At 44.0% G+C, this 26,730-nt stretch overlaps 1 protein-coding gene across 1 annotated transcript in view; it reads right to left on the bottom strand.

Moving 5' to 3' along the window:
• Window positions 1–26,730, bottom strand: part of ARMH3 (armadillo like helical domain containing 3) — a 693,715-nt gene that overhangs the window by 584,719 nt on the left and 82,266 nt on the right. The window contains exons 3-4 of the mRNA XM_078643614.1: window positions 22,632–22,688; window positions 4,484–4,630 (exon numbers count right to left, since the gene is read on the bottom strand). Coding sequence (XP_078499740.1) covers window positions 4,484–4,630; window positions 22,632–22,688 — 204 coding nt within the window. The remainder of the gene's footprint in view (window positions 1–4,483; window positions 4,631–22,631; window positions 22,689–26,730) is intronic.

Here is a 26,730-nt window from a genome sequence, read left to right as displayed (position 1 = left end):
GCTAGGATCACACTCTTCAGCTTTCAGAAACAGGAAGAGTTGTGAAAAAATATAGTTTGTTTCTCCACTGCTTTTTGCAGTTTTGTTAAGTGGTGGCAAACATTTCCTATTTTGCGATTTCTACCTACTTGGAGTATGTCGGGGAAAGAGGTGTGAATCCCGTAGATGAACCTAAAAACCTGTGCAATTCTGTAGGTAAAAATTTTAAATTAAGCAAGCGGTTATTGGTGTAGATCACTCATTATCTTCCCATAAAATCTAATTGTTGAAAATAAAAATCTAACAAAAGTAAGTAGGAAAATATAGACAATGTTTACCTGCATTGTTTTGCCCCAATGGCAGTTTTGTAAAAAAAGTGGATTTAATACATGCCACTTTTACAGATAGCACATCTGTACAACATTCGGTAGTGAGAAATGTTCCTACTACCAAGCCCCATCTGACAAGCTTCTTCGTTCCTGAGAGGTTAGACCTGCTCTCCATTATGAAGGGAATCCACTCCGGATCCCCTCTTGATGTAATCTCTCCCAACCGCTGTATGGGAGCTCTTGATGGCATGATTGAGCAGATTGAACATCTAATCGCTCTTTCTTTTCAGGAGTGCCATGTGCCGGACGCTTGGAAAACAGCACAGGTTATACCCCTGAAAAAGAAAGCGAACATTCATATCTCCCAACTACAAAATCTCCGCCCTATCTCTCTCCTCCCCTTCTGTGGGAAAGTTGTGGAGAAGGTAGTGAATAAGCAACTTATGAAATTCGTGGAAGAGAACTCTTGCCTCCATTCAACCCAGTCAGGGTTTAGAGCAGGATATTCAACCGAATCTGCGGCTCTCTTTTCCACAGAATGTCTGAGACAACTTGTTGACGAGGGGCAGACAGCAGCGATGGTGTTATTAGATCTTAGTGCAGCATTTGACACCGTGCTGCACTCGACGCTGCTGTCTCGCCTCTCCGACATGGGAATAGAAGGTTCAGCCCTGGAATGGATAAAATCTTTTTTAGAAAACAGGAGTTTTCAGGTGCATTGCCCCCCATACAAGTCATCCCTCCACAAGTAGAGACATGGTGTTCCACAGGGCTCAAGTTTGAGCCCTACGCTGTTCAATATTTATATGGAGCCTCTGGCACATATTGTGGAAGCCTATGGTGTGGATATCGTCACATATGCCGACGATACCCAACTAGTAATTAGACTTGCCAACAATCAGGCAGAGGAAGCCACTAACTTCTCCAACTGCATGCGGTCTGTGGCAGAGTGGATGAATAGCAACTGCCTACGCCTTAACGGCGACAAAACTGAGCTGTTGGTGGTTGGTAAGTCCCCTTCCGCTTGGTCGCAGGACTGGTGGCCGACGGAATTAGGGGCAATTCCCCGCCCAGCGGAGGTCGTTAGAAATGTAGGAATCATGATAGATGCAGAGCTTTCCTTCAAGCAACAAATTAGTAAAATCACGGGAAAGTGCTTTGGGATATTGAAAACTCTCCGCAAAGTCCTTGACCTGCTCCCCATTGGTGCCAGGAAGAAACTTATTCACGCCCTAGTTACACCTCATCTGGACTATGGCAATGCCCTTCTCCTAGGCCTGAGCAAAAAAGGCATTCATCAACTACAGTGTGTCCAAAATGCCGCCGCCCGCCTGGTACTTAATCTTCCGCGCAGGGCATCTGGAAAGACGGCACTGTGCAAACTTCATTGGCTCCCCATTGTGGAGCGCATTAAGTTTAAGGCACTCTGTGTTGTCCATCGCATTGCCCAGGGAAAAGGCCCAGGCTATCTGCAAAACCTTCTTACCATCCATCGCCCCATTCGTAATCTCAGATCTGCCGGAGTGATGTTATTCCAACTCCCTCGTGTTCGCAAGACCAGGATGGGAGGTAGCTCCTTCCGCTTTTTAGCGAGTAAACATTGGAACAGCCTCCCCCTGAATCTTCGGATGGAGCCCTCCGAAATAAGATTCAGACAAAAACTAAAAATGTACCTTTTCCCGAGTAAATAAGTGCCTGTTGTAGCCTAGGATTTTAGCGAGGCCCGGTTTCGGCCTCTTTAGGGAGTATAGCATCTCTTAGCGCGGGGACACACCGTCTTGGGTGTAACCAGGCGCTTTAAAAATGGTTTTATTATTATTATTATTATTATTAATGGCAGTTACATCAGCCTGACGTTTCCAGCTGCAGGGATACATAGTGTTCTTTGGTTATCCAAAAATGTGGTACTCAGAACAATCAACTGAGTTGCATCGTATAATGATTTTTCATTGTGTAGCAACCACACATAAATTAATACGGTAAAATCTAAGAATTAAATATGGTTATGAACGAAAGCCATGCATTTTTGGAATGTTCGCATGAATCTGAGTTTATTATTAGGGGCTATTTGTAGGACTTTGAATTTGAGGTTACCCATTATACTATGGGAGACTCAGAGAGGACTTTGCAGAATGGCTTCTTTTTGCACACTGACCAAAGTTTAGAAACCAAAAATGGAGAGAAACTCAATAGATAACAACAAATGTTTCACTATTCTGTGGCTCCATCACCCCCAACAAGAAAGGTCCCAAAAGGTAAAGTGGAAAAAAATCAAGATTTTTTTTAATCGAATTTCAATCTTTCAGGGAATATGTACAGCTGAGGTGAGTGGGCCATCAGCATTTCCAGGTGCACCCTGGTTTGGAACAGGGTCAGAGTCAGAAACAAAAAGATTACTGAGGTTCTAGCGGCTAGCTTTGAAGGAGCAAAGGCAAAGGGTTAAAGTCTGGCTGCATGACAATTGGTTGCACTTTTGTAATTTCATAGATGGCATCAGTCGAGCATGGGTCGATGTTGCCTCAGGGTCCGACATGGGTGTCGGCGCTGGATCATCATTCAGCACTGGCAGAGTGGGCGCCAGCAGCAAAGTGGTGGGAACTAGAGTAGATTGTAAGGCTAGGGTTGTAAGTGTGTACAGGAATCGATAAGGGTCCAGTATGGGATCCAAGGAGACAGACAGCGCCTGGGAGGGACCAGCTGGCTCCAACCTGACTGAAGGCTCTTCAGGTTTCTTGGTGCTTAAAGGCATGCTAGAGGAAGCCAGAAGCAAACTCACTATCTGAGAAAAAGACCTACTTGAAGACCTCAATCTGTGGGGGCCACGACGGCCAGGGGAATTCGAAGCACATTCTGTTGAGCTGAAGAATTGGCTCAGTGGCTGGCAACCTCTAAGAAGAGCAACTTAAATGTTAATGCATTTGCGCCTTCTGCTTGGAATTGGGAGTCGCTTCTTTTATGCTTGCCTTTGGGACCTGGACTTACCAGAGGTCTTTGAGCAGAGAAAGTCCCAGTGTCCAGTACAGTCTCCAAGGCTGTGACTTAGAATGGGAACAGGATCTAGATGAAAGTCACATCATCTTCTTGTATTCGGCGAAATAGTTTCAACTCTGAATCTTAAATCACCTTTGGGTGACCGACAATTTCAGCAGCAGAACTTCAGATCCATCCCAGAAGGCGCAGAAAGAAAGGAACTGACATCAGGGTGCATGAGTGATGCCTATATATGGCTCCGCTCTGTCCCTTACAGGGCGGTATAGAGCACACACAGAGCTGTACGATGACACCTAGCAGCACGAGAGTGCACTGCTACAAAAACATCTCTGGATATAGTCTGGTGCATTGGGAAATGTTCGAAGGTGAGAAATCTGCGGTTACCCATGAGAAAACCAATCCTGACAACTTTCAAGTACTCGAGACTTCTGAAAGTGTAGATTGCATGACACTCATGAAAGGTACCCAGAATGAAATGCAGTATTTGCTCATATTCCAATTCTTTCTTCTGTACTCCTGCTTTTTTTGGGAGGCGAGAGAGAGACAGACAGACCAAGAGAGAAGGGTATGTCCTCCTCTTTAGAGCCAGAGAAGGATCAAAGTCCACCATCCTCAGGACAATGGCTTCAGTATTCGATAAAAGTGTCATGGTGGGAGTGGTGCTATCCCATGCTAGAGAGCAGCGGAAGGTGAATCATTGGTTAGACATCCAGTCAATTCTACTCCGTAACCAAACACCAAATTAAAGAACTTATTTAGCAATGGTTTGGTTGACTTCAATATAGGCAGACACCATACAGTCATCCTGAAGAATGAATTACCCATGGCACCACGTATCATTTTGCTTAGCAAAGGTTCGGTTTGAAAGCTGGTTAAATCCAGGGTCACAAACTTTTGTCACTGAACAATACCCATACAACTGCACCTGTTGTCAACCAGTCATCTGCTACTAAGGGAAATTAATTATATGTGGGCAGAAAGCCTATGGCAAATATGGTACTGAACAAAGTGCTTGGTCACCCTTATCTACTACAGTGCCTCACAATGGTGGCAGAAGTCTCAGTTTAAATTTGTCAGAAAGTACCTATCTTGATCTGGACTGGATACTTCTTGTAGAAATACAAGTCGCAAAGTATTCAGTCCTTGACCTGTAAGAGAAGCAGGAACGTGATGCCAAACGGTACCTGTAACGCATTCACCACTGTGATCTGGTGCTCCTCTCCCAAAGCCTGGATGCAGTGTTGGAACAGACTGTTAATGTTATCTTTTATCTTCATTAGTTCTTCTCCATCTAGAGATTGCAGCTTGGCTTCAAGGTACTCCAGGTTCACCTGTTCAAAATAAATAAAATACAATTTGTTGGAAATAAGAAGAAAATTACCTAATTTCCTTTGAAATAACAAGAATGAAAAACAGACATGTTAGATCTCAAAGACCAAAAACAACGCATATACATACATACACACACATATATATATATATATATATATATATATATATATATATATATATATATATATATATATATATATATATATATACACAAAACACATGGTTTACTAAAGGATGCATCACTTGTTCTTAACAACTGAATGGGATCACTGTGAGCATAGATTATCTGAAAAGTGCAATCTCAAGTTTATTTTCCTTTTTCAATTTAATTTGCAGTTCATCTGTTGCAGTAAACCACAGTTTCTACCTTGCAGTCCAATAACAAGTTATTTGGAACAGGTGTGCCAATAAACACAGAATCACACCTTTATTACTAGAGTGCAAAGGTACTGCTACATTAGAGTGTAATGGACATTCAGAAAACACTGGTACTGCCTCCCAGACTTCCAGAAGAAAACATTGGAGCCATTACACAAGACTTATTTAGTGTGACTTTACCCTAGAAGGGTATCAGAGCGCTTTACAGAGAGTTCAACTAGTAGAAAATAGATGACCAAGAATCATAAACGCTGACAATGTCCGTTGTAAATCAGCAGTGGGACAGTGAGTTATAAACCAGTACTCAGATGGCGTGCAAGTCCTGGTTGGATAACAGCGTCAGATCAGTATATAGAGAATGAGTTTGTGGGTTCAGATTAGAGATTTGTTCATTAAAAGCAGTTTGATTACTTTTTTTAATGAAGTGATTGAAGGGATTTGTCTGATTTCAGGGGGCAGGGATTTCCAGATTCTAGGGGCCAATCCGGAGAAGGCTCAGTTGTAGGTTTTCTTTTTTCTAACTTTTTGAGGTTTCAACAGTAAGGTGCTGGTGCTTCTAGATCTGCCACCAATGGACAGTTCCAGTTTGTCAGCTTGGTACTTCGGTGTATTGAAGTGTAGGGCTTTGTGGATCATGCAAGCAATTTTCATGTGAATTCGTGCCTCATAAGGGAGACAGTTGAGTGCCTTCAGATCTGGAGTGATGTGGCTGCACGGCTTTAACCAGTAGTATTTCCCGATTATGGTTAAACACCTTTGTTCACATATTACTGCAAATGACAAGCCAGAATGGCCGACATACAGATCCGCTGAGTGCAATATGCTGTTCAATCTCATTTTGGAGAGGTCAATCCTGGAAGTGAAGTCGCTTCTCTATAAATCCACGTGCTAAAAAAACCCTAAAATTAACAGGAAGGCAAGATGCACGGGGTAAGAATGGGTACAAAGCAAGTAGGCTGCCGAGTGATCAGAATAGAGTGGTAAGGCACTGTTGGAGTGCTTTTGAATTAGGTTTCGTTGTACTGCCCTTCTCTCCTCTCGATTCCCATTTTAGCCTTCCGCCTTATGCAGGTGGGACCTGTGGTATTACAATTAAGGGGGGTAAATATGTGTTTGGATGTTCATTTTCTTTGTTTTGAGTGTGGTTTTCTGCAATACAAGCTTCCCCTTTTTGATGCTCTTTTTAGAGAGTGTATATGGAAGGTTCCAACATGGATAGGGTATGTGGTTTTAATAAAAAGACATTTCAAGAAAATAAGGATTACATATGGATATAATTACACTTTTACATATCAAGAACTAATAACCCAATTACAGTGGGTCACGGGAAGTACCACAGGCAGAAAATTTATGGAAATACCTCTATAGAAGACATGCAAACCCTTACACATTTACCAAAACACTAACTCGGTCGATCATTCATATGTCATTTTCACCGTTCACATATGAAAACAGGGTGAGAGCTAAGGTTGTTACCTAATTTGTTAATTTCCCATCTTTCTAGGCTGTTTTCTCCACTATTAACAAGAAGTTAACTTTAACTTCAAATTAACTTTAGTTTTTCCATGACTATATGTAAATCCACCGCAAGAAAATGTAGAAGTTAACCATGGTGCTGCAGCCTTATAAATGCATGTGGTGCGTCAGAATAGTTCACGAGGAAGGAGAAGGGACAATGGACAGATGGGGAAGAGGATGAGGGTAGAGACATGAAGAGTGAAAAACTATTGGAATGCCATGCCTTATGCCTAGCAAATAATGGAGGAGACTGCGTTTTGAGGGAGTAGTACCAGCAAAAGAAGCATCGGCAAAGCCAAAAGGTTTCACTTTTTGGACTGGTTGGTTTTGCCAGTGATCTTTGTCAGCATTAGCAAAAATAAATGCGCTGGGGGGCCATATAATTATTTGTGTGGACATGCACCTCAATTTCTGCACCTGCCTATGGAATGACTTGGGCACCATTTTGTTCTTTTTTTTATTTATCATTCCAAGACGGCGGATGCCACACGGAATAGTACATAAAAAACCCTCAATTTTTGAAGTGGGATAGAAGAAGCAACTCACGAAAGTGAGAGCAGATGCAGGCAAAAATGGACAAGTTTGGGTGGAGGGAGGACAGAGCAGAACAGAGCCCATAGGGGAGACAGCAAGAAAATGCATGCACTCGTGGAGTACTTCAAGGAAAAAGGTGTTCCCTGAATGTAAGAAGTGGGAGCATACAAGTAATCCAATCAAAAGGATGGTAAAGAAGCTATGCAGAGCAGGGACTAGCTCGAGAAAAGGAAGGGAAACCAATGAATAAGAAGCAAGCAAATGAGAATGATACTAAAGCCAAGCAATGGAAAGTCGAAGGCTAGTTAAGTTTTTGATATCGGCCACAAGATGTCTCTCGGCTAAAAGCTGTCGGAAGGCGATACCTAAAAAAGGATGGCCTGTTAAAATATATCAAAATGAAATTGCAACAATTCAGTAAAAAAAACTTATGTTACTGGACAATATGGATTTCATTCAGCAGTACAATATCAGGCATTCAAAAAGCCCTTTTAGTTAAAGGGGCATTTAAGTTAAAAACCTCCAAAAACTGAAATTCTAAGTTGTTAATAGCTACACAATTCTAAATCCAGCACATCGCACAGCATTGTGTAGGACCTCTGCAACTGCATCATTGATGACAGCATGACAACAACATGTAACATAATATTACCACATTACCAATATGATCATCAATGAGATCATTGATACTGCCAATAACTGCACTTTTTTTTACATTTTTTTATTGAAGTGGGAAAGATCTGTGTTTAATGAGAGTTATGAATTTAGAAAGTAACTATATAAATGTTGTACGTGAGGACATTTAAACCCGGAGTACGTGCAGCCTTACAACTCATTTCACATATGTAAAAAAAAGTCCTAGTAATATGCAGAACTTGTTGAAACTGCTTATATTTAGAGGAACAGGTCACAGAAGAAAACCTTCAAGTCAAGTCTTGCATTGCTTCAAGAAACCTCCAAGATTCTTCTTTCATAGATTGTGGGTGCGGTCGCGTGCATAGCCTCCTTTCATAGGTCCTCGACAGGTGAATGCTTGAAGATTGAAAATGACACCACCTTAGCCCTAATGGAGTGTGCCAAGACGCCAAAAGAAGGCAGAGCTCCAGTGTAACTCAGGAAATTACACTGACTGACATTATCTATGAGACAACAGTGACGTTGGCGGCCACTCGGCAACCATTATTGTTGAGCAATATTGCTTCTAAAATTCACAAAACCATGATAAGAAGATTCCAAGTCCCAGGTTTGGTCCAAATAGATGTATAGCCCAGCTAGCCAAGCTATGCAGAGGCCTCCATGTTCCCTCACAATGTATAGAACTGTAGCGGGGTCTACTGAACCATCACCAGTCTGGATTTGACTACTGGCAGGAAGGCTTTCAGTGCCAGTAGCATTTCCTTACAATACTTTGGAAGATGCACCCCATCGTAAGGACCACGTTGCCACCTTTACAAGAAGGGCTTCATGAGTAGACGGGCTGGCACATTCTTAGACTAGTCACCCAGTATCTGCCCCGATGGAGCCAGAAGGAACCCGTGTGCTACTTGGCCTAAGGGATCAAAATCATGGCAGAGAAATTCGCAGCAGCAAACACCACTTAAAGGATGTAACACGGGCATTCCAGTGCGTGATTTGTCCAGGAAGCTTGGGTACCGTTACAAACATGTTTTACGATTTCCATTGTAGAAACACTGAACTCTTGCTAGGAGAGGAAGTGAATAGGCTAACCCCAGATTTACAGGGAGTGAATTAAAGCACTTTCTCCACAGGGAATTTTTTCCCCTGTAGACAAAAACAAAAACAAAAAATGTGCATCTGCAAGGCGGTTCCCATCCCCCTTTGTGGCTTTGTTCGCTATGGTAAACACAGCTCAGTGGGATCAGCAGCCTTTTGGAGTTATCACATGTCATTCCCAGTAATATGCACGGAAACCAGCGGCTGGCAGAGATTTTCAGAGGCAATACTGAGAAGGTTTGTGAATGGCAAATTAACACAAAAAGTACACTCAGTCAGCGATGCAGATCTCTGATGGTTTTTTAATGTTTTATTTTTGTGACTAAAGCCCAAAAAGGGTGACTGAACCAAAATGCCCGAAATAATATTTAAGAAAACCAGCACCTGAAGCAAGCCTGTGCGTTGGGCCCATTTTCTTGAACCTTTACAATGCAGATATGGGGGCCAGCATGAGAGACCTTAAAATAGGTCTGCCTAAACGTAGTAATTTGCACACACATATTGTGCAATACGTTGAATGACACAGTTGCTCTGGACCATACTCACTGGTTTACAACCTTCCCTTCATGCGGTTAGGGATGACAATAGGCAAAATAATGTATTGTCAAATTTAGGTAAAAACAAGAATCTGGTGTGTGGCAGGTGGCAAAGCACTTTCAACAGAAAACTCGACTTAATTGTATAAGATAACGACTTGCCCTACTACTATCCAAGATGTTTTTAGTTCTTGCGGATATTTCTGCTACAAACACATTTCATGGTTCCACCCACCCACCTGTAACGTCACATTCTACCGGACTTAGCAGAGAAAGAGGTGGTCCTGGACCACGCCCATAGAGCGAGCAAACTGGCCAGTGCACCACGTATGCCCCAGGACATTCGAACATGTGTCCACCATTTACGCCAGAAGAACGTCATCTTGGCAGTGGTGTGGGAAAGGGCCTTGATTATGTGCGAAGGTTTACAACTATGGTTGTAGCAGGACCTATCCACTATCACACTCCGACGTTGCCACCTGCTTAGAGCTGCTTCCTCCTTCCTGTGGGACAATGGTGCTAAATGCAGGTGGGGCCACCCATTCTACCCAACCTTCGCGAGGAACAGGGAAACACACGCGAATACGAAACAAGTTGATTATAGGCCTGGAAATCGACCAAGAAGAGACCACTTCCTCGGACGCCCATAGCAAAATACCAGGGGACACAGGAGGTGGCGGGATGGCCCCCTGCTCCTCGAGGAGACGCACAGGCAAGCTCAACAGGCCCACAGCAGATGAGAGCTGCAGAGAATGCACTGGTCTTATTCACCACATCCAACGCAAGGAGCCCTCACCAGACCGAGATGTCCCATGACAGCCACACCACGACTTGCCCTTAGATTGCACCTTCTCAAGGCTATCCCAGACCCATCGGCCTCGGCCCATGGACACTGCAGGTTCTTGGCCAACCATTGCCTGAACTGAACCGAAAAGGGCATACCACTTCCCGATATGTACATCTGTCTACCTACTCTATTTTTGAAAGGCCTTTGGTCGGATTTGGCCTCCACCCCACCACCCCCTTACTACGTACCTCGCAATGCTCCTTGGTCATAGTAACGACCACCGTTCACACGATTGCTTCGACACCCATGGAGGAAGTAGTTGAATCCCTCAGTTCCAGCATGAGTTTTCCCACTTCCTCTTCTGCTGACCAGTTTCTATGCAGTCATGCACCTATATAGATGGACAGATGCACAACTGGCCAAGGGTCCTGAACACACGTCCCTCACACCCCATTCACTGGGCACACGCCCACACCATTATTAAAATACTGAATCTAAATGTATGGGGCTTCAATGCCCCGGCGAAAAGGACAGCGCTCCTCTCTGTTTCGAGACTTCCAGTAAGATGTCTGCCTGTTGAAGGAAACACATCTACCTAAATGTGACTGAAAGCAAATGAAATATCTCTGGTTTGATCACCAATAGTTCTCTTCGGACCCAGGGAAGAAGGCTGGAGTAGCGATCTTTCTCGCCTCCTCCTTTCACAGACAGGTACTCCAAACACAGTTGTATCAGCCAGGGAGACTAGTTTCCCTAGGCATCACACTACACACTCCCACTTTTACCTTAGTGACCATTTACGCTCCCAATGCGCATCAAGAACAGTTCATACTCAGTGCATTGGGCAGATACGGACAACCCCAGATACCGACGTACTGCTAAGTGGGGACTTCAATTTAGTCGAGACACTTTCACTGATTGCTTGGCACAAAGAATAAAGCAGACTGGAGCCTTCACCCCACGAGGACTGAAGAACCGGGTTTTGGAACCCAGCGGCGCCAGGGACACACCCAAAGTCTTCAGGTTCTCCTGTCTTGGCAAACAGAGACACGGAATACTTCTAGGTGGTGTCAGAGATCAAATTTATTAGCTGCAGCTAGTAACAGTAATCTCAGCAATACAACACGGTGTGCAACTCAAGAAACTGTTCAATTTTCATAGAGCAAGACATCACCATTTGTACACAATATTCTCATTATAAATGTACACCCGCTGCGCAAAATTCTGACCAATAGGACACATTTTCTAACTGAGTATCACATTAACAAAAACCCAATTTACAGTAACCCAACCCAAAAGTTAATTATTAGGACTGTCCCAAATTCAATCTTTGCAAGCCGGACAAATTTATAATTGAAAGCACTACCCATGTAATGAAAAGTCGTAAGGAAAGAAACAATTCAGATGCTGATTAGGATAAGATATGTGCAAGGAAACTAAAGGTTAACGAGGTCCTGAAAATTGATTGGCAATCTCAGACAACGATCAGCCAGAGAAATTGGCTTCGTGAAGGGTCAGTTTCAGGTGAAGAGGTCAGCGTCCTGCAGTTCACTCACAAGTCAGAAAATGGCCTGTTTAATGCATACATGAAAAATGAGACCCATGCAACTTTGTTCGTTCGGTTACCTCCACGGCCTACGTGAGGGCAACATAAAATGGCGTCTCGAGCAACGCAAACAAAATGGAGTCCGGTCCCGAAAACCACAGAACCTCAGGACCTGCACTGACCAGAGGAGGCAGGTCTATTGGATATATGGCGCCAACACAATCCGACCAGCAGGTACTACACCTTCTTCTCCGCCACATATCAAACCTATGCAAAACTTGATTACTTCCTGGACACAGCATGCATCGTCGCAGTGGTTACTCAAGTTGAGATTAGGGTTGCAGCACCCTCTAACCACTCCCTGGTCTCGAAGGTGCGGACCATCCCAGAAGTACCCATGACACACAAGACATGGCGCCTGAATCACAAATTACTAATGTATGCAATCTACAGTCAAAGAGCTTGAGGAAATAATGCCCACGTCCTAAGCACCAACGACAACCTGAATACCTGCATCTCACTGCTGTGGGATATCCTGAAAGAAGCCCTCCGATGCACACTGATCGCCATATCCACGAGAATCAATACGTTCAGGAGAGAGAGAGAGACGCACAGCCCTGAAAACCCAGGTGAAAGACTTAACAAGCATTTACAATGCAACTGTTTCGCCTTTGCAAAAGTTAGAGCTATTGGCATTGTAAATGACAACATTTTTATTTATGTGTTGGTTTTGAAAACAGATAAATAAATGGCATTGTCATTTACAATGCCAATAGCTTAATCTCTCGCAAATGCCACACACACACACCCACAGAGAGCCCCTCACACAGAGCCCTCCCCGCACACACACACAGAGCCCCCCACACACACACACCCACACAGATCCCCCCACACACACACAGAGCCCCCCACACACACACAGAGCCCCCCACACACACACACACACAGAGCCCCCACACACACTGCGAGCCACCCACACACACTGCGAGCCTCCCACACACACTGCGAGCCTCCCACACACACTGCGAGCCCCCCCACACACTGCAAGCCCCCCACACACTGCAAGCCCCCCACACACTGCAAGCCCCCCCACACACTGCGAGCCCCCCCACACACTGCGAGCCCCACACACTGCTGCTGTTTAAAAGGAGGGGCAGCATGTAAAGGTCAAGTTGGACGCAAGCTGCCCCATGGGCCGTACATTGAGTATCACGGATTTAAAGTGTACTCGCAGCAAGTTAGAACGGTAGCCGGGCCCTAAAGCAGCAAACCCATTACTTTCAATTGAAAAACGGGAAGTAATTATCACCGTGACCTCTTCGAAATGAAGCAGTTTTTTCCGCCATGCATCTTCAGCAACAAAAATAAAATACAATGGCACTTAACCAACAACCACAGCGCTTTTAACAATTTCACTTTTCTCACAGACTTTACCTACCTCCACTAGGCTGACCTGTGCTGAAAAGGATGCAGTTTTGTTAGTAACAAGCACCCCTACATCTGATTAAACTAATATACTTGATGCTCCACGATCAGTATTGTTGTTCAATCCACATCCTCATAAAAATAGATTAAATTTACAACGAACATGAACAAGGTAATCAGATGTAACTAGGGCGGATGGCTTTTATGTTCAATAAACTTGTGAGACAGGGGTTGCATTGGTTTTAGATCTTAAAGGCAAACAAGCAACGAGGGGGGGTGAGGAGCTCACGCACACAAGCAACGAGAGGGGAGGGGGGCGAGGAGCTCACGCACACAAGACGGAAAACAAAGACGACAGCCACAAGTTTACCTTAAATGCAAAAACAGGAGCATACATACCAGGCAAAGACGGAAAACAGACACGACAACAACAAGCCACGCAAAGACGGAAAACAAAGACGAAAACAAAAAAAAGACGGAAAGAAGCCACGGAGACAACAATCGCGCAGCCCACTCCGGCAAAAGACACTTCGAAAAAGACCAAAACATGACGGAAAAAAACATCCGCCTACCGCCACAATGACGTTGTTAAAGGGGCAGACAGCGAAAAATAATCGCCGGAAGGCCCACGAATCTGCTCGGATAATGACTGACGCATCTCTGTTCCAATGGCTAGCCTCCATTTATGGAGCTAGCCAATGGAACAGAGAGGCGGGTTAAAACCCCATACTGAAACTCAAAAGATTTCACCTGTGCGAACCCTGCTGCGCAGTGGACGCCAGGCGAAACCTAAAAAACACTCACAAACAATCTGGCTCCCATAAGGTGAGGAGGCAATTCAACCTGGCCAAAAAACAACTTAAAACCCTAGACGCGGAGTATGCCCTTCTTCACACCAAGCATAGGTACGAAACTGGTGGCAAAAAAGCAGGTAGGCCCCTGGCGCATCGGTTAAGGGCCCAAGTACATAGAAGTAGAATTCAGGAGATACACACGAGCACAGATGTGGCTATACCTTAAGCGTTTGAGCGCTTCTATAAGGACCTGTATACCACAGAGACCCTAAACGCCAATGAAGCTGCAGCATATCTCTCTAAAGCACCTACTGTATGCTTTTCAACGTGGGACGCCCTCCTCCTGGAGGAAGACATCCAGGAGGATTAAGTCCATGCTGCAATTGCTAAACTTCAGCCAGCCAAACCCCTGGGCAAGATGGCTTCACAGCCACTTTCTATAAGCTGTTCGCCACCCAATTTGCAGCCATCCTCACACCCCTCTACAATTCATTTAGGGGCACAGCACACTTACTGACAACATGAAAACAACAGTCATCACAGTGGTCCCCAAACCAGGGAAAGATCACCCTAACTGAGCATCCTATCACCCTGCATCCTTACTGAATGTAGACACCAAAATCTTTACAGGCATACTGGCCGCTCACCTTTATCCGTAAATGCAGGGCATGATCGATTCCGATCAAGCCGGTCAAGGCCAGACTGGGAACCCAAAGCAGCCCAAGCAAATTTGCCAGACCTGCCCCCGATCAGTGCATAGCAAATGCAGCAAGTGAGCCTGATCACTGCAAAGGATGAGGTTTGGAGGGGGGCTCTCCGCCCAAGCAGATTTGGGGAAATTGGTGTATTCTACAACATATTTGTCATTATATGTCTAATTGTGTTAGCTTTTAAAGCATATTAAATAATGACTTTACTTTGCACCAGGATACGACCATCTTTGCTGGGGCTCTTCAATGATACCCTCACTACCGTCCTCTAGGAGTGCTCCTCCATCTATACATAGTCCCTCTCTTACATGTATTTCATCAGTTTTCGAGCACCTCTCATTCAAGTGTAGGGTGTCGGGCACTTTACATCACACACATCTACAGAGACAATGGATCATACATGTGTAAATCAGTGTATAGAAAATGTCACATAAGGCAAAGGTGTAGGATTCGCATGTCATCCGTACTGCTAGGGTTTTTTAGGTCTCGCCTACGCAGCGCGCATGCATGCGCTGCACAGGCGGGGATCTTTTGGAATCGATCAGCATTCTGGCCAAAAACGTGCACGTTTTGCATTGCTTTCTATTGCAACGCGTGCACGTTTGGAGTTTCCCTTGTGGGAGCGAGCTTTGGCGACATCTGTTTGTAATAATCCTGTAAACATATGGTGCCCCTGCTCCCTCCCGCAAGCAAAACGCTGCATGTGTCTGGGATGCAGGTCGTATCAGTTGCCTTTCAATTCGGTGCCGTGCCGCACGCTCCCTGGAAGCAATAATACTTTTTAAGCAAGAATCAAATGCCTTTAGAAACCAATACTTTGCTGGTCAGTCATTCGCTGTGTGTCAGGATCTCACTTGTGTGTCTGTCTGTCTTTCTAGTGCAGCTCCGCTGCCTGTGTCAGTCTGATCTCTCGTGTCTGTCTGTCTCTAGTGTTGTCAGTTTGTATCTCCCGTTAAAGGGTCGCTTTGGGGGCAGAGGGCGAGGGTCGCCTTCCCGGTGTCTGTGCCGGAATACATGCAACCACTTCCACTATTCAAAGCGCTGAGAGAAGGTTGAGTGTGCGGTGGCGCTCTATAAAGAATTGTCAGAGTGATGGGCAGCGCCCCCTAGACCTGTAGTTGGCACTCTGTCTTCCAGTGCCCACTGCATCCGCGCTGGGCGTGCCGCAGTGTGCCACTGGGTGCTCTAAAAATGCAGCTATACCATTAGCGAGCACTGTGCTGCCCTGGCACCGTGCCATGCGGTGCCAGTGCCCGTCATACTCGGGCAGATGGTCCGCACAAAGGGGAAGTCATGGTTCCGCAGCACTGCCCTCTCACTGCGGGGTTTTAGGCTCCGGCCCTCACTCTGTCTTTGCCAAGGGGCTGTGGCATGGTGCCAGGAGTCACTGTGAAGCTCAACGCCTGCCAATTGTTTGGCTTCATGGCGCTGCCCTGCTTGTCCTTAGGTGGGACCCTTACTTCCCAGGCTCGGAATGCTTTTTCACATCCCTTCCCGACCCTTGCTTGGGTGACACCTGCATCTGTTTTCGAAGGATAGTCCCTAGTTTGAGGCATCATATTCCCCTTGTAATTTGGCCAGCGTGTTTACTGTTCTTAAAAATAAATCTCTGCATTACGCATGAGGCGGTGGTGGTGGTTGGAGGGGGGTTAGCTGTTCAGTTATATTTTTAAACCGGAGTTTAGGCCGTTTCTAAGCACTCCCCGAGTTCAGCAGTAATTGTTTGTTCCTTAAATTGTGTAATCTTTCCTGTCAGGGAGTTCCTTTCGCGTTTCTACCCCTCCTTTTCTTTCTAGGGCACATTCTAGCGAGCAGGGTTTCCTCAGGGCTCGGCCTTGAGCCCCACCCTGTTCAATCTCTATGTGCAACCGCTCGCTGCGGTCGCCGGGGTGTGGGACCTTAACATCGTCTCATACGCGGACGACACGCAGCTGGTGGTTGCCCTATCGGAGGGTGCAACCGGGGATCATGTCAGATTCAGAGCCGGGCTGTCTGCAGTGGCTGACTGGCTGACAGCTAACTGCTTACAGCTCAATGCGGCTAAGACTGAGGTACTACTGGTTGGCAGGAACACCTATTTATGGGGAGATCACTGGTGGCCATCTACTTTGGGAAAAGCTCCGGAACCGAAGATAGAAGTGAAAAATCTGGGAGTCTGGTTAGACTCGACCCTTAGCTTCTCCACCCATACAAAGAAAGTTGCCGCTACTTGTTTCGGTATGCTGCGTAGCCTGAAACCTGTCTTGAAATTTTTTTTGACTCTGACACCAGACAGATGATAGTCCAGGCCACAGTGATGTCTAGACTTGATTACGCCTGCTCATTGTTATTGGGCGCTAATCAGGCAGAAATTGTCCGAATGCAACGCATTAAAAATGCGGCTGTTAGAGCTCTAGTAGGTCTGTCTAAATTTAGCTCTATCTCTGCGACCATCCGAAGGCACACTGGCTACCTGTAGCCCAACAAATACAGTTCAAGACTCTCTGTATTTCGTTTAAAATCTTTAGACTGACTACTCCTAGGATGCTTTGCCCGCTTCTTAACCTGTATGCTCCTTCACGAACATTACGTTCTGCGGGCCAAAAGTTGGTCGAAGTTCCTCGGTTCAAACGTAGTAGAGCGGGAGGACGCTCTTTTCGCATTCTTGCAGCTAAAGCTTGGAACGCTCTACCTACTTACATTAGAGAAATTCAAAGTTTGTCCGTTTTTAGGAAAGCCATAAAAACCCATTTATTCCTGTAAAATTCCTCTGGAGGTGCCTAATCACTACTTCGCTCATGGTTTCTTATTCTGGAGTCAGCGCCGGGACAACAAGCGTTGGCATAGCCAACAGGTCTCGCCTTTGAGACCTTATAAGTGTTTAGTTATCCAACCAAATATCCTTGGCGCAACAACATCAACTGTTGCATGGCTAAACACTTCTAAGGTCCCAAAGGCGAGACCTATTAGATATGCCAATGCTTGTTTTAAGAGTCCTTAGTCTGCAGAAGCACAAACTCAGGAGTAAGAACATAACATAGTGGTTAGGGTTGACTTTAATAATAAGAATGTATTTCTACCCAAACAAACCTTTATTAGCAACATCAGGATAATGAAAGACTAGGGAAAAAATGATTTTATAATCTGTACCAACAATTTACATACAGATCTTTGATGGCAGGTCATAGTTAGTTGCTCACTGCGCTATATTACAATTGTAACTTATGAACGGCTCAGTAACAAATCTCTGTGACAAAAGGAGTAACCCCACTGAGCTATGCATATAAAATACTGTCTGATATGCATTGTACACGTTCTTTGTAGCAGGCATAATAATCCTCTGTGCTACCTTAGAAGAGTCAAAAATTACTACTAGACAAAATTAGCATCTCTCCCAGGCAGGTACATTAATCTCCAGAGTTATCTTGACTCTTTTATTGTTGCCCGAATACTGCTAAATATACAAGGAATTTTGCAGTGCACCCCCCCCCACCCTTCCTGCCTCCTGATTCACCCAATGCTAGGTATGGCCAGTCTGGCATTGAGCCGAGATCATACCTGCAGTGACAACACAAAGCAGTTTTTCCATCTCATCGATAAAACGGGACGCCCCATACACCAGCCCTACTAATATCGATCGATGCCAAAGAGACCTTCTGATTGGGTACACTGGCCTTTTTTTCTGCCTAGTAATGGAGGGTGCAGGTTTAGGTGCCTGGTTCCGGAAGTGGGTCTGGTGCAATTACCAAGAGCCCACAGCATGTGTAAGAACTAACGGATTGGCGTCACAGAGCTTTACTACAGCACAAGGCAAAAAGCAGGGCACGCCTTTAAACCCACTCCCATTGGCCCTGTATATTAAATCTACGGCAGAGAGAATACGTACAAACGCGCAAATCACGGACATCCCCTTTGCCTGCCAAGAGCATAAAATAGCACTCTACGCGGATGACGTTATGATAGACCTGACTCAACCACACACCTCCCTTCCGGCACTTAACAGGAGCTGGAGGCCTTTGGCAGGGTGTCTGGCTATAAAGTTCATTTACAAACATCACAAATCCTGAACATCGCCGTGACCCGGAGCGACAAACCAGTTTGGGACGCTTCTTCCTCTTCCCATGGGCGGCCCCATGGGTGCCTTACCTTGGTTTAAAAACCTGCCCCTCAACAGGGAAAACAGCAGAGCGCAACTACAATGACCTATGGTCAACATCCGAACCGACTTGCAGACGTGAAAGGGAGGGAACATCAACTGGCTAGGTAGGATAGCTGCTATTAAAATGATCCTCCTACCAAAAGTTCCTCTACATTATGCAGATAATTCCTCTCCAGCCACCCCCACGGGCGCTAGGGAAACTACAGAGCCTATTAAAGATACTTACGGCAAGAAACCACGCATAACCAGGAAAATGGCCTACCTGTAGTTAGCGGATGGAGGACTAGGGATCCCCACCTAAATCACTACTATCATACAGCCCAACTACAGTGCATATTGTAATGGAACAGACCCCTTACAGAAAATCAATGGCGCTTCATTGATCAAACAATATCAGGGATTCAAATCTTGAAGATTCCCATGACTGCAAAAAAAAAAAAACACCACCCTCCAGGGGACTACATTTCGTCTACCACCCGAGCCACAGTGGGAACGTGGGCCAGGTGCAAGCTCTCCAGAAAACTGTCTACACATATTCACCTGTACACGCCTATTATAGGCAAACCTGCTTTCCCCCTGCCATGAAGGCCATGGCATTTCTCCCATGGAAAGAGATGAATTTCGAAAGAGTTGGAGACTTCTTTGACCACTCGGGCCTTAAGGATTTCCCCAAAATTCAGACTAGCTATGGCATACGAGCAGAAGAACATGGGCTTTACACAGCCATCAGAAATTAGTTACTCACCCCCCTGATCCACCCTCACGCGGCATGGCCCATTTGAGAAGTGACTCCTCACTCGCCATACCGGCAAAAGTTTCCTTTGAGATATATATGCTATTCTGAACACCACCTGGAGCCCGCCAAGTCTCCTGGACAAATTCGATGGCAATCTGAATTAGGATGCTCCTTTACCCAAAAGGAATGGACCGACATCTTAAGCAGGGCCCTTTCTTCCTCCTGCTTAAGATTGTACATTATTGGCATTACACCCAGGCCAGATTGGCCAGAAGGCGTCACGGGGGGATGAAGGCTGCTGGTCCAGATGGGGCCAAACAGGAACACTGACCCAATTGCTATGGCATTGCCCTAAACTTAAAAGATACTTGGAAAAGTGTTGAACGACATTAATTTATTTATAAAGTTTTATATAGCGCAAACTTGACCCTAGTAGGGCATCAGAGTGCTTTACAATTGGCTAGGCAAGAAATAATCATGACAACCAAGCAACACAAATGCTGTCAATATCCGTTGCAAAATGGGAGGAGGTCAGCGAGTTAAACACCTAGACGTCGGCAACGAGTGAGAGTCCATGTTGAAACACTGTGCCAGCAAAATGTCCATATGCTGAGTCAGAAATTCTAGGGCAGAGTTTTGCTCTTCAAAAACATTTTGACTTCTTTTTTAATTAAGCAGTTGACAGGTTCAGTCTGATTTCAGGGGAGAGGGAGTTCCAAATTCAAGGGGACTTTCCAGAGAAGGCTCAGTTGTAGGTTATCTTTTTCCGAAATTTCTGAGGTTTTAACAATAAGGAGCTGCCGCACCTAGAGGATCTGCAGCTGCCAGACAGCTCCAGCTGTTTCTGATTAAAGGTTCATTGAAAATAATCCATCAGTGAGATGGAGAAATAGGCACCTGAAATACTGGGTGGATTAAAAAATCAGGCTTAACAATCTATTTAAAAGCAGGTCTTTCTAGCTTTGATTTTCACACTGGACACTACAGGGAGAGACAGAAAGATCTGACCGATGTCCCCAATCAGCCCAGCTATATCCTACTAGGACTCCTTAACGCCATTAACTACCCACCTCCAACAAAGGTAAGGGCACTCACTACATTGGCACTCTGTATGTTAAACAAGTTAGTCTAGCTAAATGGGGCACAGACAAAACTCCCACCTACACAGATTGGCTGCACAAACTTTCAGGCCTGTCAGGCATTGAGAAATTGACTACAGGCATTGATAACACACTCTCACTCTATGAGAAAATCTGGGGCCCATGAATCCAGTTTCTGACATGAAGAATTCAGTGAACTCACCTGCCCAGCATACCTACTTGTGCTTTGATTAACAAGTGCCGGCGACCCTATGGGATTAAACACCACTCGCTAAAATCCTAGAGCTGGCACATGTAACCCCACAGCTGGATCCACCGAACTGTCTGTGACAGGGGGCGTCCTGAAAACTGAAACCCTTTTCTGAATTACACCCACCTCCACCACACTTAGTCCACCCACACCCCGCTTTCATGGACAAGCAGCACCTTGTTGCTTTCTTGCTACCCCCTTCTCCCTCTTTCCTATCTCACCAGCCACTGGATGCAGGGGAGAGTTTCTGTTTATATTATAAAATTATTAAGAGAGATTATTGTTCATAAACAATAACAGCAACTAGGAAAAGACAAATGTAGCACATTTTTTAAATCTGAAGAGTGGTGTAATCAAAGATTCTAATAAGAGCATAACAAATCAACACACTGATATATTTGCTGAAACCTTATTCCCACCGATTATCATTTATGCTGTGCCTAGTTTTATCAGTAAAACTGTATGTCTGTGCACATTTAGTTGTCATTTCAGTGGAAAATGTGACTGTAAATACAGTGCGCTACCACACCTTGGGTTAGTGATATATTTGCAGTATTGTTATGTAAAAAGTACCTCAAGTTACATACTGCGCCCTTACCACTCTCCTGCCAAATACATATGCAACACTTTGTGTGACGCATGGATTTTTCACAATTCCTTTGACTTCAATGTTGTAACATGAATGGCAGTACCCCCACTCTGAAAATTGTTCCAGCACCACTGGTGCAGGCCAACTGCGAAATTCATGCAGGAACCCTTGCTTTACATTTATTTTCAACGTTTCCGTTTCGACGCAGGTACTGAAGGAAGCACCGTACTCCAATTTAAATAGCATTTTCTCAAATATCAGGCAGCTACTTCTCAACTTTTACTTTAGTATTAAATGTCAACTTACAAATGCTGAAAAAGACTAGTTTTCAATGAAGCATATATACATCTGTAATTCACATCTCAACAAAACATTACAGCAGACGCTAATAGGACCCGCTTCACAAGAATCTAAACACATACAATGATATAATGAAAAGCAATAAAGGAAGTGTGTCCATGGACATTACAAACAACAATTAGACTACCCCCCAATATGCTCCTTTTTATACTACAAGTCTTCACAAATTGGTGGGGGTCTTTGTCAAAGAGTTTTTAAAGCACTTGCTACTTCAACTGAGACCAATCTGAGGTTTATTATAAGCCTAAGGATTTTTATCATCCATCTCTTTTCAGGAGCCTAAAAACATTCCCCTTCGCAGTACCCAGAGTCATCTTTTCTACGTGCCATGGAAGTTGCCTGCCTTTACTATACGAATCATTCAAATAGATAAGCTAAACATGCAATACATTTGGGGCCATATTATTCTGCAGAAAACAATTCTCCATGATCAGTCACTAAATAAAAGAAGTATATTTGTGAATGAAAATGATTGAACAGCAATGACAATTTCAGAAAATGATTTAAACAGGATATTTTCAGTAACACTCTTTGAAGTTTGAGAACTCTACATAATAACTATATGCCCGATTCACAAAGGTAAAGTGAGACGAAAGCCTAACTTTACGACTTTCGGTATTCACAAAGGACATTTACCACTCGTAAATGACATTTGTGAATACTGAAAGCCGTAAAGTTCGACTTTCGGTATTCACAAAGGGCATTTACGAGTAGTAAATGCCCTTTGTGAATACCGAAAGTTGTAAAGTTAGACTTTCGTCTAACTTTACCCTTGTAAATCAGGCCCCACATCTTTGAGCCATATAAAGCTATAAAACATTAAAAAAAACATTAATTCATTATTGATTATGGAAAAAAAAAATACCTTCAACAGAAACAGCTCCTCCCAAAATCGTGGGTTGACTTTTGTTGGGTCTTCCTTCTACAACAAAAGTTCACAGTTCATTATTATCAAGGTCACTGTGTAAACAATTCTACTCATAATGTCAAAAGTACAATTGACACAAGTATTACACATAACAGGATACGGAAAGCATGAAATAGGAACAAACTTATTCGACAATCAAATGTATTCTAATGTCCAAAAGCTAATCCTAATAAAAAAATCATTATAAGAAAATATAGACTCTAGGGCAACTTTTTCCTGTGTAAGGACCCTACATCTGTGTATAGGCAGCGGAGGCATTACATTTTCAAAGTGGCCAACTACTGTTGGTACATCAAGCTGACAGATGATTAAGATATTTCGTCACAGGTGTAACATTACGGCAATGGGATACAATAATTCACTGCTTCTTCCTCAACTTAGATACTAAGCGGAGCTGCATTTGCAATAAAGCCTGGAACCCTCAGGGATCCTAGGCAGCAGAATACAAAACAGAGCATGCACAACAGATGCAGTCCTTTTTACATTTTTCATGGGGGTCCGTGTGGGGGGGGGGGGGAGGGAAGAGATAGGAGGGGGGGGGGAATCACCATTCTGCAATCCACAGACAGAAAATAGCACATTTTGTTATGTAACATTCAAATATACCATCCGCAAAACAAGCATCTTTGTAGGCTATACATAGCATTTTTAATTGTCCGTCAGTAGTTATGAACCAATTACATCAATTTCAGGATTTGTAGTGCAAGCATATGTGATTAATCCAACAAACACAATGCTATAGATCATGAGACCCCGACTCACCACCTAACAAGGAGACCACCCAGCAATCTCCAATGCGATTTCGGAGTGGTCAGTGAGAAGAAATGCCTATGTGAAACATAACTATAATATAACTTTTGGTCAAAAAAAAATAACTCAAATGTAAAAGAAAAATATTACAGGGAGTGCAGCTCTAGGGGGCGCACGAACGAAGGTGTATAAACTGTAATGATATCTGCAACCATGTTATACAATCCTTCACATAAAATCGAATCCTCTGTGACGGTCAAGATGGTCATGCCTAGCGGGGGACTGAAGGGAGTTGTCAGGGGAGTCGTGGGGCTGTGTTTTAAAGAAAAGGAGAGGGAGTGGTGGAAAACATAGCTGACCGTGTAAGGAAGACAAGCCACAGGAGGTAGGTTTTTTAATGATAGGAATATGGTTCTTAACAAACTTCACTTAAAGATGGGCACTGTTATTGTTGCATCACCCAATTTCTTATTGCAAACAGACAGAGCAACAGCTATGGACTGTCCTGCTACTCCTTGCTTTCATCAGGGGCGTAGCTTGATCAGTAAGATATGGAGGTGTGAGCTTCATGTTGTCTGACACCCATGCAGGCATATCATATTAAAATACGTTATAAGAGAAGCAGCGAAGAAGGGGCGGTTGGAAAGGAACAGAGTGCAGATTTTAAGGGGTACTTAAAACACAATATTTTGTAAAATAACCAACATTTTTAAAGACATTTAGAACATAGCCGAGAGACAGTGCAGTGTGTGTGTTTTTTTGCCTCTGTGTGTATGTTATAATCCCACATGAAATCCAGCACAATCCTCATCATACCCGACTGAAAACACCTGCACCCAACGATTTATTATAGATCAGATTTATTAGCGGGGGTGTAGCACCCAAATTCCCCTCCGTCCTTAAGCTACGCCACTGGCTTTCATATAACGCAGGGATTGAGGAGTAAAAGGTTGGGTCCAAATGCTCTAAAAATAAAACAAGGGGAGGGCGAGAAGAAAAAAAAGAGATGAAAGATCATTTCGCTTGTTGAATCTTATCACCTCCCTCTCTTCCCCACAAAAACTCTGGTGTGGTAATAGTGCCCCTTTTTTGTGCAGTGCTCATTTCAGCAAAGATCCCTACATCTGGGCCGATGTCAGGTGACTTCAGAGGCCATTTTCAATCCATGCTGACTCTGCTCTGAGGTCTACTCGACTAAAAAGAGGTCTAACACCAATAAGGCTAGCCGACCATGTAAATACGTTTTGTTCCTCCAACAGAAGGTACCACACTGGCAACTGGACATTGTGCCTGTGGCTGCAGGAGATTTCCATTCGCAGACTTGATATTATCCTTTGCAAGCCATTCGGTGTGAGAAATAAAGGGTAACGTGCTTGTTATACAATCATTCACAGTTTAGATACAGAACCAGGTGGTAGGAGTCCAAACATAAAGAAATCCAGAAATATGGTTAAATTGGTTCAGCCTGGTTACAAAAAAAACAGCAAAAGATACCAAAGGCAGCAGAAGGCATTTCTGCAAAAACTGAATCTGAATCCTCAAACTACCATGACTCGGCAGTCAGTTTCCAACAGACAGAATTTCTTGGGCAAACGGTGATCAAGACAGGCGTGCAAAACAAACTGTAATGATACCATTTTGTTGGTTCTGTTGGTTATCTCCAACAGCTATTAGAATAGTCTTTCAGGTATATATATGTTTTGCATTTATCTAACATCCTAGTGTACATAGAAACTGCATAATTTAAATGGATTGTCAATTCATCCATAAGATACTAATTTAAAAAGCAAATCAATTATGATTTTTTTCCACAGTTCACACTTTAAACAGTCACATTTGTTTTTAAACAGTCCATCAAATTGTGCCCATCCATTTAACAACATCAATGTAATCTCATGCGATTACTAAACTAGTAAACTAGTAAATGTAGCTTATTTTAAAAACTAAATCCCACTTTTATGAGTGTAGTTGTCTAACCAAGAACACAAGAGGTAAAATTTAATGATCATTCATCTAAACAGAACTTCACTTCTGTTATTGCTCTTCCACCATCCCATACTCTGCCCATCATTTGCAAGTCACAAAACACAATATTACCTGCCCAGGATTCAATAGCAAACTGAAGATTTAGACACCAATTCCTAATGATGTAAAGTTAGGTAGTTTGTAAGACAAAAAAACTGCCCTGACAGAATGTGTATGTTAAAATAGAAAGAAAGAACACAAAAAATAGGTAAGAGATTAGAGGCGAAAAAGTTGTGGCTAACATGTATGACTACATAAAATGAAGATGTTAAAAAAGTACAATTTTACCTCTACACTGATTCTCCACTTAGCCCAAACACTAACCTTTTTTGCTGACACCATGTGGTCTCTGCCATTTGATGAAGGATATTGCCAGTCCATCCTGTGTTACATCTCCCCCCTACTCTGTCTGGACATATGTTCAAGTTGAAAATAGTGTCTCATGTAAATCCTCCTTACGCTCGGCCCAACTTTAAAATGGCGTCCGCGCTCGAGACACAGGATAATGTTGTTTTAGCCTGAATCTGGACTCGGTTCATATAAATACATTTTCCTATCATTCCATCTGAAATATACCGATCCCCAATGAACACCATTAATATCCAGGATACGAGTCGACAATTAGTGAAAACATGAAGCATGACCACAGGGTGCCTGCACAAATGCCCAAACACTCACTATTGTTTCACACTCACTGGGGGCAAGCTGGCGGACGAGGCGACCGACGCTGCTTCGATAGAACTATGACATTGCCCCCTGGGCAGATTCATAATTGTTCAGAGTTATCGCGGAGCTAGAGTAAACTTTGGCTAATGCCAGGTGGAGCTATCATATGTAGCTAAAGAGGAGCTTGACTCTGGTTCACCTCCTTGGCCGGCACCAACCCAGCTGGACATCAGACATTGTTTTCTTTCTCATCTCCCCGTTATGTTCACCTCCCTCCCTCGGTCTTGTTCTTTTCTATGTTTATTGAATGCACAAGCAACGGATGTAACTGTAATGTAACTGTAACTGATGTAACGCTGTAACACGTCCTAATCCTCATGTGAAGCGCTCTGATACCTCCGGGTCTTGCCAGCGTTATATAAAACTCAAATAAATACTCTTTCTTACTCAAACCCTTCTATCACTCTATCCCAATCTAACCCCTAACCCTTGAACCCAACCTGAATCATTCTCTAATTCTAACACTAATCCTTACAACAACCCTAAACCCACAATGGCCCTTAAAGCACTCCTTCCACTAACCCTAACCCAATAT

The sequence above is a fragment of the Lissotriton helveticus genome, chromosome 5_1 (genome assembly GCF_964261635.1).
Source record: "Lissotriton helveticus chromosome 5_1, aLisHel1.1, whole genome shotgun sequence".
Lineage (NCBI taxonomy): Eukaryota > Metazoa > Chordata > Amphibia > Caudata > Salamandridae > Lissotriton > Lissotriton helveticus.
Note: the sequence above shows the minus strand (reverse complement) of the source record. Positions and strands in the feature narration are given on the sequence as shown.